At 41.5% G+C, this 12,845-nt stretch overlaps 1 protein-coding gene across 13 annotated transcripts in view; it reads right to left on the bottom strand.

Annotated features, from left to right (window-relative positions):
• ZNF185 (zinc finger protein 185 with LIM domain) overlaps positions 1-12,845 on the bottom strand; it is a 396,414-nt gene that overhangs the window by 222,847 nt on the left and 160,722 nt on the right. For all 13 annotated transcript variants that reach the window (XM_075572684.1, XM_075572683.1, XM_075572693.1 and 10 more), the window contains 2 exons: positions 9,993-10,079; positions 8,282-8,365 (listed from right to left, as the gene is read on the bottom strand). In XM_075572684.1, coding sequence (XP_075428799.1) covers positions 8,282-8,365; positions 9,993-10,079 — 171 coding nt within the window. The remainder of the gene's footprint in view (positions 1-8,281; positions 8,366-9,992; positions 10,080-12,845) is intronic.

Raw genomic sequence — 12,845 nt, 5'->3', positions numbered from 1 at the left:
AACCTGTCCAACCTTTTGCAAGGCAAAGTTGATGTCCTTGGCCGAATAGCCCCTCTCCCGGAAGCGTGCGGCCATTTGGGCCAAGGCCCTTTGTGATTCTTCTGGATCAGTGGTGATTCTTTTCACTCGGAGAAGCTGGGAGTATGGGAGACCCCTCTTAAGTGGTACAGGATGGTGGCTGGCTGCACAAAGAAGGGAGTTCTTGTCTGTACTCTTCCGGTATATTCTAGTAGCCAGCGTGCCTCCAATTTTGTACACTATGGTGTCTAAAAAAGCGATTTCCTGGTAGCTGTGGTTGAGGGTAAAACGGATTGAGGAGGGGATTTTGTTTAAATCAGAAACAAATGCCAGCAGCTCATCTTCACTGCCCGTCCACAGAATGAAGATGTCGTCAATATAGCGAAGGTATTTGACGATATGCCGTCCATGCGTGGTGTCAGTTAGTATGTGCAACCGTTCATACAAATCCATAAACAGATTAGCGTACGACGGTGCCATATTTGAGCCCATGGCAGTACCCGTAAGTTGCAAGTAGTAGTGTTTCTCAAATTTAAAGAAGTTCTTATGGAGGATGACCTCAATGAGCAACATGAGAAAGTCCACTGGTGGACCCTGTTCGACTCCCTGTTCTTCCAATTTTGTGCGTACTGCTTCTAGGCCCTCTGCATGGGGAATGTTGGTGTACAGGCTGGACACATCTAGCGTAGCAAGAATACATTCTGCTGTGTTAACGGAAAGATGACTGAGCTGCTCAATAAAGTCCGTGGTGTCCTTGATGTATGAACCCATTCCAGCCACCAGGGGCTGTAGATAGAAATCCACGAATTGCGAGAGGGGGTGGCACAGCGACCCACGGGCCGAGATGATGGGTCTGCCCGGTGGTGCGACTATAGATTTGTGTACTTTGGGTAGTGTGTATAATACTGGCATCACAGGGTGGTCCTGAGTCAGGAATTTGCTGGTTTCTTCTGTGATCCAGGCATTATTCAAGCCCAATCGGATGATGCCATCAATCTCCTTCTTGTAGGCTATCGTCGGATCCCGTCGGATCTCGCTTGCCTGGTGATCTACAATCTATCGGACCACTCACTGACACCGGCAGAGGTTAGCATTCTACAGAAAGGCTTATCATTCGTGCCAACCCATATGCAGGATTCCTTTGACTGGGAGGTTGATATGTACAGACTGCACAGACAATTGAAGTTAAAGGATTTCTTCTCTAAAAATATTGATATTAACTCTTCTGGAGACATTACCCCAAATCCATTTAAGACCAGGAGCACCTTTGACCCGCACTCACTGAACCCCAACATAGCTGCATTTATGAACTTGGTGACTAAAGACACACGGAAAATTCTGAAGAATCATAAGACCAGCTTTTTTAATACATCGAGAGAGGAGAGAGCTGCCCTGAAAATGCTACGGGAGAACAAGGGGATCATAGTGAGAGCAGCAGACAAGGGTGGAGGGATTGTGGTTTTAAAATATCAATACTACAAGCTGGAGATTGAGCAACAGCTTGCAGTTGTACATCATTATAGACGCCTCCCGGGGGATCCGACGATAGCCTACAAGAAGGAGATTGATGGCATCATCCGATTGGGCTTGAATAATGCCTGGATCACAGAAGAAACCAGCAAATTCCTGACTCAGGACCACCCTGTGATGCCAGTATTATACACACTACCCAAAGTACACAAATCTATAGTCGCACCACCGGGCAGACCCATCATCTCGGCCCGTGGGTCGCTGTGCCACCCCCTCTCGCAATTCGTGGATTTCTATCTACAGCCCCTGGTGGCTGGAATGGGTTCATACATCAAGGACACCACGGACTTTATTGAGCAGCTCAGTCATCTTTCCGTTAACACAGCAGAATGTATTCTTGCTACGCTAGATGTGTCCAGCCTGTACACCAACATTCCCCATGCAGAGGGCCTAGAAGCAGTACGCACAAAATTGGAAGAACAGGGAGTCGAACAGGGTCCACCAGTGGACTTTCTCATGTTGCTCATTGAGGTCATCCTCCATAAGAACTTCTTTAAATTTGAGAAACACTACTACTTGCAACTTACGGGTACTGCCATGGGCTCAAATATGGCACCGTCGTACGCTAATCTGTTTATGGATTTGTATGAACGGTTGCACATACTAACTGACACCACGCATGGACGGCATATCGTCAAATACCTTCGCTATATTGACGACATCTTCATTCTGTGGACGGGCAGTGAAGATGAGCTGCTGGCATTTGTTTCTGATTTAAACAAAATCCCCTCCTCAATCCGTTTTACCCTCAACCACAGCTACCAGGAAATCGCTTTTTTAGACACCATAGTGTACAAAATTGGAGGCACGCTGGCTACTAGAATATACCGGAAGAGTACAGACAAGAACTCCCTTCTTTGTGCAGCCAGCCACCATCCTGTACCACTTAAGAGGGGTCTCCCATACTCCCAGCTTCTCCGAGTGAAAAGAATCACCACTGATCCAGAAGAATCACAAAGGGCCTTGGCCCAAATGGCCGCACGCTTCCGGGAGAGGGGCTATTCGGCCAAGGACATCAACTTTGCCTTGCAAAAGGTTGGACAGGTTGATAGGGGTGAACTATTGACACCTTCGTCAGGCAGACCGGTGAGCAACAGGCTCAATATAGTCAGTACATTCAGTACTGCTACTAACAGCATTAAGCGCTGCATTCGGGGCAATTGGCGCATCCTGGAGAATGACGAGAGGATTGGTGCATATGCTAGAGAGCCACCTCTATTCTGCTTTCGTCGGGGACCAAACATTGGCGACATGGTCACTGGATCTGACCCAATAGACAAATATGCCACACCCACCACTTGGTTAGCCAAAAAACCTGGTTCGCACCGCTGTCATGGCTGTACCAACTGCAACTATATGCAGCTGGGCCCTAGCTACAATCACCCGCATAGTGGCGCACCGATTAAAATCAAACAACCACTGAACTGTGAGTCAAAATTCGTGGTGTACTTTATTAAGTGTCCTTGTGGATTGCTGTACATCGGGAAGACTGTTAGGATGCTGAAAGAACGTATGGCCATGCACCGTTCAAACATCAGAAAAGCCCTACTGAGTGATGCCGCTGATATAGATCTGAAGTGTCTACCTGTGGCTAGACATTTCAAAGAAAAAAGACACACACTGGCCACACTTCGTTGTATGCCTATTCTGCAGGTTCCAGTCCCCCCCCCCCGTGGGGGTGACAGGGGCAGGACCTTGCTTAAACAGGAAGCAAGGCTTATTTATGAACTAAGAACTATGACACCTGGTGGCCTAAATGAGGAACTTTCACTTAGCTGCTTTTTGTAGCTGTCTCCCTGCTTTCATTGAATTTTGCATTATGCCTTTTATGTGTTTGTCACTCATACTCTGTTGCATCACTCCCTCTGCACTTTTGCACTTCCTTTGTCCTTATATATTATGGTGATGCTATGCGCTCCTTGTGCTCTATACCTCCATCTGTCCCCCTGTGGTTCACCTTAACGCTCTGTGTATTACTATTCTGTTTAGCCCATTATTACTGTCAGTGTGCGGGTAACTGTGCACCGAGGCGGTTTTTCAGACTGCGCATGTGCGTTTTGAGCTGCCGGCGTCCCTGGTGGCCAGGGAGAGTTAATGAGGCGTCTGCTCACAGCTGTGATGCACGGCGCACTCGCCCTGCTGGCGCTCCGGCAGTCAATATGTTTTGGCCCACTGCACAAGCGCGGCGCGCGACTATCCCCCGCAATGGCAGTAGACCCTGGGACCAGTGTCTAAGGGTGTCTCTCTCCTAATAGTTTAAGTGCCTACTCTCATGTCATGATGAGTTATTTGGATAATCAGGTAATAGGGGAGGGGACACGGAGCACAGCTATGTTGCATATTTTGTCTGATTGCATGTTGGTGATTGGTTCCCTTTGTTTGCATTGCACTATGGGTGAGGGTATATATGTTTGGTCACTTGCACTTGTGGGTTGCACGGCCCTGAGGAAGGTCTCTCTGTGGGACCGAAACGTTGGCTTACGTGTATTTCATGTTGTGAATATAGATTTTTGGATTAACCCCGTGCGGTCTGCTGTCTCTTTACTGGTCTTTGGATTGGTTCGTATCATATATATATATATATATATATATATATATATATATATATATATACATACATGATGAAGCCACTGTACACATAAATGGGTGAAGGGTAGGTATCGGGTCAGGGTGGCTTAACCCCTTAATGACTGTAGCGGTTAATAACCGCTAAGGGGTTAGGGAACATTAGATTGGCTCTTTTTATTCTTGTATATTTTTCAGCACCCGAGTGTATGGACGGTGATGAAGATGAGGATGGCCTTCATCGTGGGTGCCGGACAAGGGTGAGTACAAAATGTATTTATTTTATTTATTGTGATTAATGTATATTTAATGGGCAAATGCATTATTATCCATATGTGGATAATAGTAATTTTGTCCATTACTGTAGTGTATGTGTTAGGGAAGGTTTATAGTATTGTTTACACACAACATTGGTACCGCAGGCCTGCGGGGAACCCCGGACGCCTGCGGGGAACCCCGGACACCCGCGAACCCCCGGGGGACCCCCGTAGTCCCACGGGGTTCACCCGGGGACCCCCGCGGGGTCAGCCGGGGTCATCCACGGGCCTGTTGTATGGATTGTGTGCCTGCAAAAAGGTAAACAAAGACATTTTTTCTAAGTCCAGCTCCTTTTGCGCCTGCCGTTAGCTGGCGCGTTTGTCAGGCGCGTTTTTTAAGGCTGATTCACTTAGCGCTGCGTAGTGAATCTCCTGTACTGGCAAAAAGCAGCGCAATAGCCTGATCGTGCACATTTTGCGCCGAGGGCTGAAAAAAGCCCTTTAAAGAGCGATAAAGCACAGTTATCACTGCTTAGTGAATCGCACTGCAGCCTTATTGGTTTAAAGGGTACTTTGCGCTCTTAAAGCCACTTAACGGAGCTTAGTGAATCGGCCCCATAATCTGCAGTTCAACTGATTAACTAAGATCCAGCGTTATACATTGTTCCTGCTTAGTAAATAGGATATGTTTAATCTAAATTGAAAAAAGTATACGCTTAGCAAGAGTATGTACATTACCAATGCATATGATTGCCTTTTTGGCAAGTGGAAGATACATTTGTTTAACATATTACTAATATGTACTTGATAATGACAGTTTATCATGGTTATTTACAAATATGGGGAAATATGGTGGTGCACAGCAAGTATAAATAGGGGCTGGAGTGCAAAACAATTCTGAAAAATATTTATTTAACACATACAGTATCTACAGTATAACAAGATGAACTAACGCATTTCGTGCCTCCCTCAGCGCTTTGTCAAAGATACTGGAGCTAATCCTCCATATTCTTATTTACAAATACTAAAATGTGCCATATTTATTAGATCTCCATGTGTACACATTACTACTGAATTAAATCATAGCACAAAAGTCGCTTAAGTACTTCCTTGTCTATCACACAGATTGTCCTAGCCTGTTCAGCTTTGTCATATCATGCAGTGTTTAAACAAGATACTCCTGGACATTGATATGCATATGAGAAGGTTATGTGTCATATTTCCCCCTGTCTTTTGAGATGTATTCCTAAACTACAGCTGTATTATAAAGCCTGTTCAGTGCCGCTTGGTAAGGAAGTACAGAACCAGTGATTATTTCAATATTTTACCCAAGATAGTTTAGCTTGGGTAAAAAATTGAAACAATCACTGTGTAACAAAAACATCCCTATTTAAATAAAGCAGCCTCAGAGCTCTGAGAATTCAGCAGAGAAATAGTTAATTGCAGCCACTCAATTAACTAGTCTCCACCTGACTGTGGGAGCTCTGTAAAAAGCCTCGTGAGACAAGACAAGACTGCGATCAAGACACCCAGAGACCTATATTTCCTGGACACACAGGACCCAGGAACCTGCCAGAGACTGACATAGAGGGCCACCTGCTTAAGGTACTTCCTGAGACTTTGGGGTGATAGGCTGGTAATGGTTCCAGTCCTGCAGATAGGGTCTGTGGAAGTAAGTTAGCCCTGACAAAGGGATAGGGGTTGTCATTTTGTTGTTTTTGTATGTTTTGCCTTGTTAAAGGAACAGGCTCAATAAAGCCAAGGTATAATTTCACCCAAATCAGTCTCCATTATATGTACCTCTGCACACATCTCTTGCACACTGGCTCTGTACTTCCTTACTCAAGCGTCACTGAACAGTCTTTATAATAGAGCTGTAGTTGAGGAATGGGTTTTGTGATGGGTTTTCAAAGCGGGACCTACAGTACTAAAGGCCTCAATCATTGATCGGTGTTATAGTTTAGGGCACATTGACACCATTCAAATTAGCTACATTAGGACACACTAAAGTGCCCTCATGACCATTAATGTATTAATGTCTGTGCTTTACCACATATCTCTGGTTCATACATGGTTATATCGCCAGAAAATAGAGATATACTGTAAGTGTCTAGTATTCTTATGATGACAAAACTCACATGGCCCCAAGAAATATCAGGCAGTGGTATAAGTAATGGGTTAATTCCAGGAAACCCGGTTGGCTCCTTAGTATCAGCCCCTTCTGATTCTGGTATCAACACCAGAATTGGAAGGGGCTGATACTAAAGACCCAAACAAAGGGTTTACTGGAATTAACCCATTACTTATACCACTGCCTGATATTTCCTGGGGACATGTGAGTTTTGGCATCATAAGAATACTAGACACAGCATAGCTCTATTTTCTGACGATATTGTACTATGTTCTTTTTTTCTCTGTTACATTTGGTATGATCCTGTGCTCCCCACTACACAAAGATACATCATTCAAGACCTACGAGCACAGTTCATTTGGGTTTTGAGCAGCATATCCTTCTTTCTTTATATTTTTATATCACTTTGACACTTTGTCACTTATTGTTAATACTAAGTCCCTTTGGTTTGTTACCCATAAGAGCATCCAGTATTTTTTTCTTTTATTTTCTGCACTAATAACATGTGTATGAGCTTAACATCGTTTCTGTATTATAACAGGAAATTAAAAAGAAAAGCACAAAACCCTCATAGGGCAGTATTGAAAAAATTTAGTGGTAACAAAAAAGGAGCGGGGGTAGTGAACAGGTACAAAAAATCAGGCGTTTAAATGCAGTAGCGGTGAGCTACTTCTCCACTATGAAACGTGTTGGATTTAGTTTGTGCATAATTGACCTCTTAATGTAGCTGCCATACAACATCTGGTGATACTAATGTTATATGTTTGTATTGTAACTTTGCAACATTGGTGCTTGAGGATCGGTGTTTCCTATTGTCTCTCTGCTGGGGGTGAAGTCACATGTGAGCAATTCAGTTCTTCCCTGGTGCGCCCTTCACACAGATTTCACTGCCTATCTGTGCTTACCTGCCGGCGCTTGGTGAGAGATGTAGATGCTCCTGCTATTCGGACTGTTGATATTTTGTGCCTGAGTTAGTGTCCATCCGGGCGGCTGCCCATCTACCCATTCTATTATGCGTTCGTCTTCCCGTCTGGTGTTCTTACTGAGCTGCGGCTTACTACTGCCTACTCCACTGAAATTGGGACTTTTTGCGCCGGACTGCGTGTTACACCAGCAGTGGTCTCGAGTCTGCCTGTCTCCCACCATCACCCTCATGAAGGGGGATGCTGGAGCGAGGACCGACTTTGATGTCCAGGCTTTATATCTCAATGCTTTTAAACTGCTGATTTTTTGTACGTGTCCTCTACCCCCCCGCCCTTTTTGTTACCACTAAATACTTCAATACTACACTATGAGGGTTTTGCGGTTTTATTTTCTTTTTCATATATCTAGATTGTGATGTCCGAGCCATCCTATTGACACACCCTAAATCACAAGGAAAGTTCTTTGAGTTTGTTTTTAATCAATTTGTATCCACTTTACACATTGTTACTTTCACTAGTGGATTTTCAGTATCCTTATTTACAATATTCACTTTATTGTACCTCACTTATAAAATTGAGTGCACTTATTTTTGTCTATTATAACAGGAAACCATCAACTACAAAATATATAATATCTGTCTTCAACTGTGAAGAATAACGTACGGTAGATCTGAACATTGTTCTCTGTAAGCTAATTGTTGGTATTATGTGTTACCATCTCTTATTTTCCCCTCCTGAATACACTAATAAATACCTACTGTGGGGCCTTACATTTTAATTTGGTATCCATAGTAGAGATAGTGTAAATATCTGCAAATCTTACTTTCACTATTACTAAATGTTTTTATTTAACTTACCCATTATTTCTTTTTGCTGCTGAAAACACATATGAGCGATCTTTTGAGGGCGTGTTCCTTAATAAGCCACTAGCTACTTCAGTCCTGATAAAAAGGCAAAAGGGCTGGTTAAAAAAAACACACAAATTCTTACATGTTGGAGGTACCAGAAACACATTGCAGAGCAACATGTTTATGGTTTAACTGGTAGCATTGGTTTTAGAACTGCTTTATAACTCAACTACTGTTTGATCACTGCAACAGAGAGAATGGTTGACAAGATATTACATTGTTGTGTGATTTATCTTTATTGCAACTCCAATATATATTTTTAAATTGCATATCACCTTCCATTTGTAAATAACCCTGTGGAAGTTCCCATACTTGTTACCGCTCCATGATTCTAGATTGACTACTATTCACATACATACTGAATCAGTTAACACTGGATGACAGTGAGATATCCTATATCTGAGGTTAGTAAATCCCAGCGCTAGTATATTATAAATGTTTGTTTGTGTGTCCAATAGACAAATGTTACAGTGGCTTGGGTGTACCTTGCTCGAGGTCAGGCAAAGGGGCAGGAGAACAGACACATGGATTATAACTATTTGGTTCCCGATCATTCTGACATGTCCAACCAGGCAAAGTTCCAAAAATTGTGATGAAATGATGTACAGTAAAAGGCCAAACTGGCTATACCAGATAATGAAGCCTCCCGCGCACTAAATGGGAAGATTCACACAGATTATTCTCTAACATCAACCATTCACATTTTTAAACCTGGCTTGTGATGAATCACAGGCTGATTAGAAGGTGGAATCCCTATGCTGGGTGCATATCTGTGTAGATTAGACAGGTGTACAAAATGAGTGCAGCTTTAAATGATGAAGTGCTTAGTCAAAGAGCTGATCATCCGTGCTATCGTGAAACACCATTCAACAACAGTTATAAAGAGGCATTTTCAGAAAAGTTTTGAGCATTTTAAGTTTGCAGGCTCCACTCTGGGCTATGAGAACTACCGAATGAAAGGGGGGAATTTCTTTGGGAGGTTAACCCATACACTTTTAAAAGCCAGTAACAACAATGCATTCAGCAATATGTTCATTGTCCTTTCATCAATAAATGGGTTTAAGGGTGAAAAATATATATAAAATAAGTGGTAGTATTGAAGAAAGATCTAGGGCCCTATTTATTCAGCATCGCTATGCCATAAGAAATATTCTAGCATCGGAAGATACTCAATGGCCCATTTCATTGAAAAGGCGGCATGTGTTTTCTGGAGTAGCATAGCTTAGTAAACATGGGCCTTAACTCAGAAATATTTTGTCAAATTTTAATCATAGGTATATTTTGTTTTTATTCACTAACTTTTATTAAAATGTGTTTCTCTCCTCATAAAGAGGTTGTTGAAGATATTTACTGTAAGTATTTTTGATCTAGTACAATATCAAGCCTCCCAGCTCTTTATTATTTTAGGAGTGAAGTATTGATAACCTTTTCAGCAATTGCAATAATGTGTTGCATTTTTATTTACCTGAACAGATTCAATTACATTTATAACAAGTGGTTTAAATGTATGTAAACTAGGAAAACAACATAATGGACTGAAATAGTAAATGTCTAAACTTTTTTCTAAACTGATAAATCCATTTGTAGTTTTCTATCTTTGTAATACCCATTACTAAGTTAACAAGATTGGTATCAAAAGTATTATACATTTTTTTTTTACCTCTGTGTGTGTTCCTCTGGAGAAAATGCTATCTCGTCTTCATCTGACAGATCTCCCAGTGATCTATTCCTTGTATTAAATGGGGCCCTAAATCAAGTAACAATGAATAACATTTTTAGATTTATTTTAAAAATGCATTAGCAGTAAACTCTGCCATTTGAAAACACCTATACGTTAGAATCAGGGCTGGTCAACAGGTCAGGTTTGAAAAATATCCCTACTTCAGCACAGTTGGATCAATCAGTGGCTCAGTCAAAGACTGAGCCACTGATTGAGGCACTTGTGCTAATGCAGGGATATCCTTAAAACTTGACCTGTTGGTGGCCATTGAGGACTGGATTTGGCAACTCCTGTATAGTATAAGGTCAGGACTGAATGCTGCTGGATAATTGACTTTCTAATTCTCAGCATCTCTACAACTATGCAGCTGCCCAAGCCTGTTTCTCTTCTTAAATAAAAAAAAAAAAAGTAATATATATACACTCAATAAACCACAATTTACATACATACAAAACAGTGATTATTAGAAAACTGTCAGTTTGAAAAAAATTGCTAAAAAAAATGATGTGCAGAGATTTACTACATACCACCTACCCCTCAGAACTAGTCCCAGTCCTCTGATCTTTGACGACCCCCTGGTTCTATAGATATTTGTACTGCTTACAGTGAACAACAATTTGCCAGTAGATTAGAGATGTGCAAAAATTGCACATTTAAGCTAGATGTTCAATGAACACTAAAAGTTGATTGATTTTTATTACATTTGGTTCCTTATCATTCTAATATGTTCAACCTGGCAAGGTTCCAAAAATTGGGATGATTGTTGTAAAAGACAAAACTGGCTAAACCAGGTATGTAAGCCTCCCCTACACTAAATAGGAAGATTCAGCAAGATTTTTATTTAACAACAACCATCCACATTTCTAAACCTGGCTTGTGAGGACATCACAGGCTGATCAGAAGTGGCATTCCTATGCAGTTCCAAATATTGATGTTTTTCACTGATCTACGTGATCCAGTGGCAACCATTACAACAAAAGTAAAGCAGCAGACGGAGCTCATAAAAATGAAACAATATACAACAAATATAATAAGAAAATAAGTTCGTCTCCTAGGTAGGTATATATGTAATTCTACCAAACAAACTCAATATCCCCCCCCCCAAAAAAACAAAGAAAATCAATACCCACAAATATGTAATCCAAAGTGAATACATGTTGAATCACAATAAATGTATATGTATATATATATACTGAGTTAAGTTATGGTGAGTAAAAAAAGTGACAAAAAACCTCCACAGCAAAGCATACTGTATAGCAAATGGTTTTTGTCACTTTTTTTACTCACGATAACTTAACTCAGTATGGTAAACCCCATCCTTTCGCTTCATTGCATAGCCAGTTAACCAACCCCACACTGATGAAACCCATTAAGGTCGAAACAGTTGTCTGTGGGTGGATTTTCTGGCTATGCATCTTAACCCTGGCTGTGCTCAAAGCTGTGACCATGCAGCAAGCTTAAGCCTATAGGGAACCATGTATAAAATGGTTTTTGAAGAAAAAAGTGGCACTGTGTGCTCATGTGCATGTCATGTCCCAGAATCCCTTGCTGCAGTGGAAGTGCTGGGTGATAATGGTGAAAGGCGGGGTTGCAGACCTGCCTAAGACATGCAAATGAGCATTCAGTATATTTGCATTTGCTATATGTTTTGCTGTGGAGGGTTTTTGTCACTTTTTTTACTCACCATAACTTAACTCAGTACACACACACATTCTCACTCCCACTCTCATCTCAAACCAGCTTAGCCAGCACAACCAACCTCACACTGATGATACCCATCAAGGTTGAAACATGTCTGTGAGTGGGTTTACTGGCTTTGCATCTCATCCTAGCCTCTGTCTAAAAGCTGTGTTTAAAACAGTATGCAGTGGCTTGAGGATTTGCTTGTGTAATACGAGCTTGAGACAAAAGGTGGCACTGTGTGCTCATTTGCATGTCATTTCCCAAAATCCCTTGCTGCAGTGGAAGCGCTGTGTGCTGGGCGATAATGGGGAAAGATAGGGTTGCAAATGACATGCAAATGAACATACAGTAATATTTACAGTTTATATATATATATATATATATATATATATATATACAAAGAAAAAACTGCGCCCCTCAGATGATATCTCTCTCCACACTAGATGATATTCAAATAATTAAATGATTATATAAATATATACATACATAAATATTAAGATGTCAGAGGTATAAATATCTATCAATTTATGAATATATAAATAATACAAATATACACAACTGCAATGATTGCCTATATTAATGTGAGCTATGACTGTTGTTAAAATTCTTGTGAGTGTAGTGCCAATCTACAATGAATGGATAGTTCGTCTTGAATGAAAAAAGGAAAAGAAAAAAATGTCCTGTGTAAAAAATAAAATAAAAAATAGAAAATGCAAACTCTGGATACCGGCTGCTCTCTGCAAGGAACCAACGACCTCCCAGTGAATCTACAGAAAGACAAAAAAGAAAGCGCCCGATCCTAGTGTAATACGAAACAAAACATTTAATAACCAGACCTAAATTCAAAAGATGTAAACTCACAAACAAATGTGAATAAAAAGCATGTAATGAGAATACTCATTCGCCAACTGTGGGATGGACCTGCTCTGCTCACACGCCAACCAGCTCTTCAATGGAGTCCCAGACTGTCTCAGCCGCCGACCAGCAGTGCTTTCACAGGGTGCCACGATCTCTCATGATGTAACCCGGATGTAGATCCCTCCACACATCACATCCGGATGGGAGACCAGTCGCGTGACCCAGCAGTGGAATAAAGTTTTTCTCTTAATT

This window comes from Ascaphus truei, chromosome 16 (assembly GCF_040206685.1).
Source record: "Ascaphus truei isolate aAscTru1 chromosome 16, aAscTru1.hap1, whole genome shotgun sequence".
Lineage (NCBI taxonomy): Eukaryota > Metazoa > Chordata > Amphibia > Anura > Ascaphidae > Ascaphus > Ascaphus truei.
Note: the sequence above shows the minus strand (reverse complement) of the source record. Positions and strands in the feature narration are given on the sequence as shown.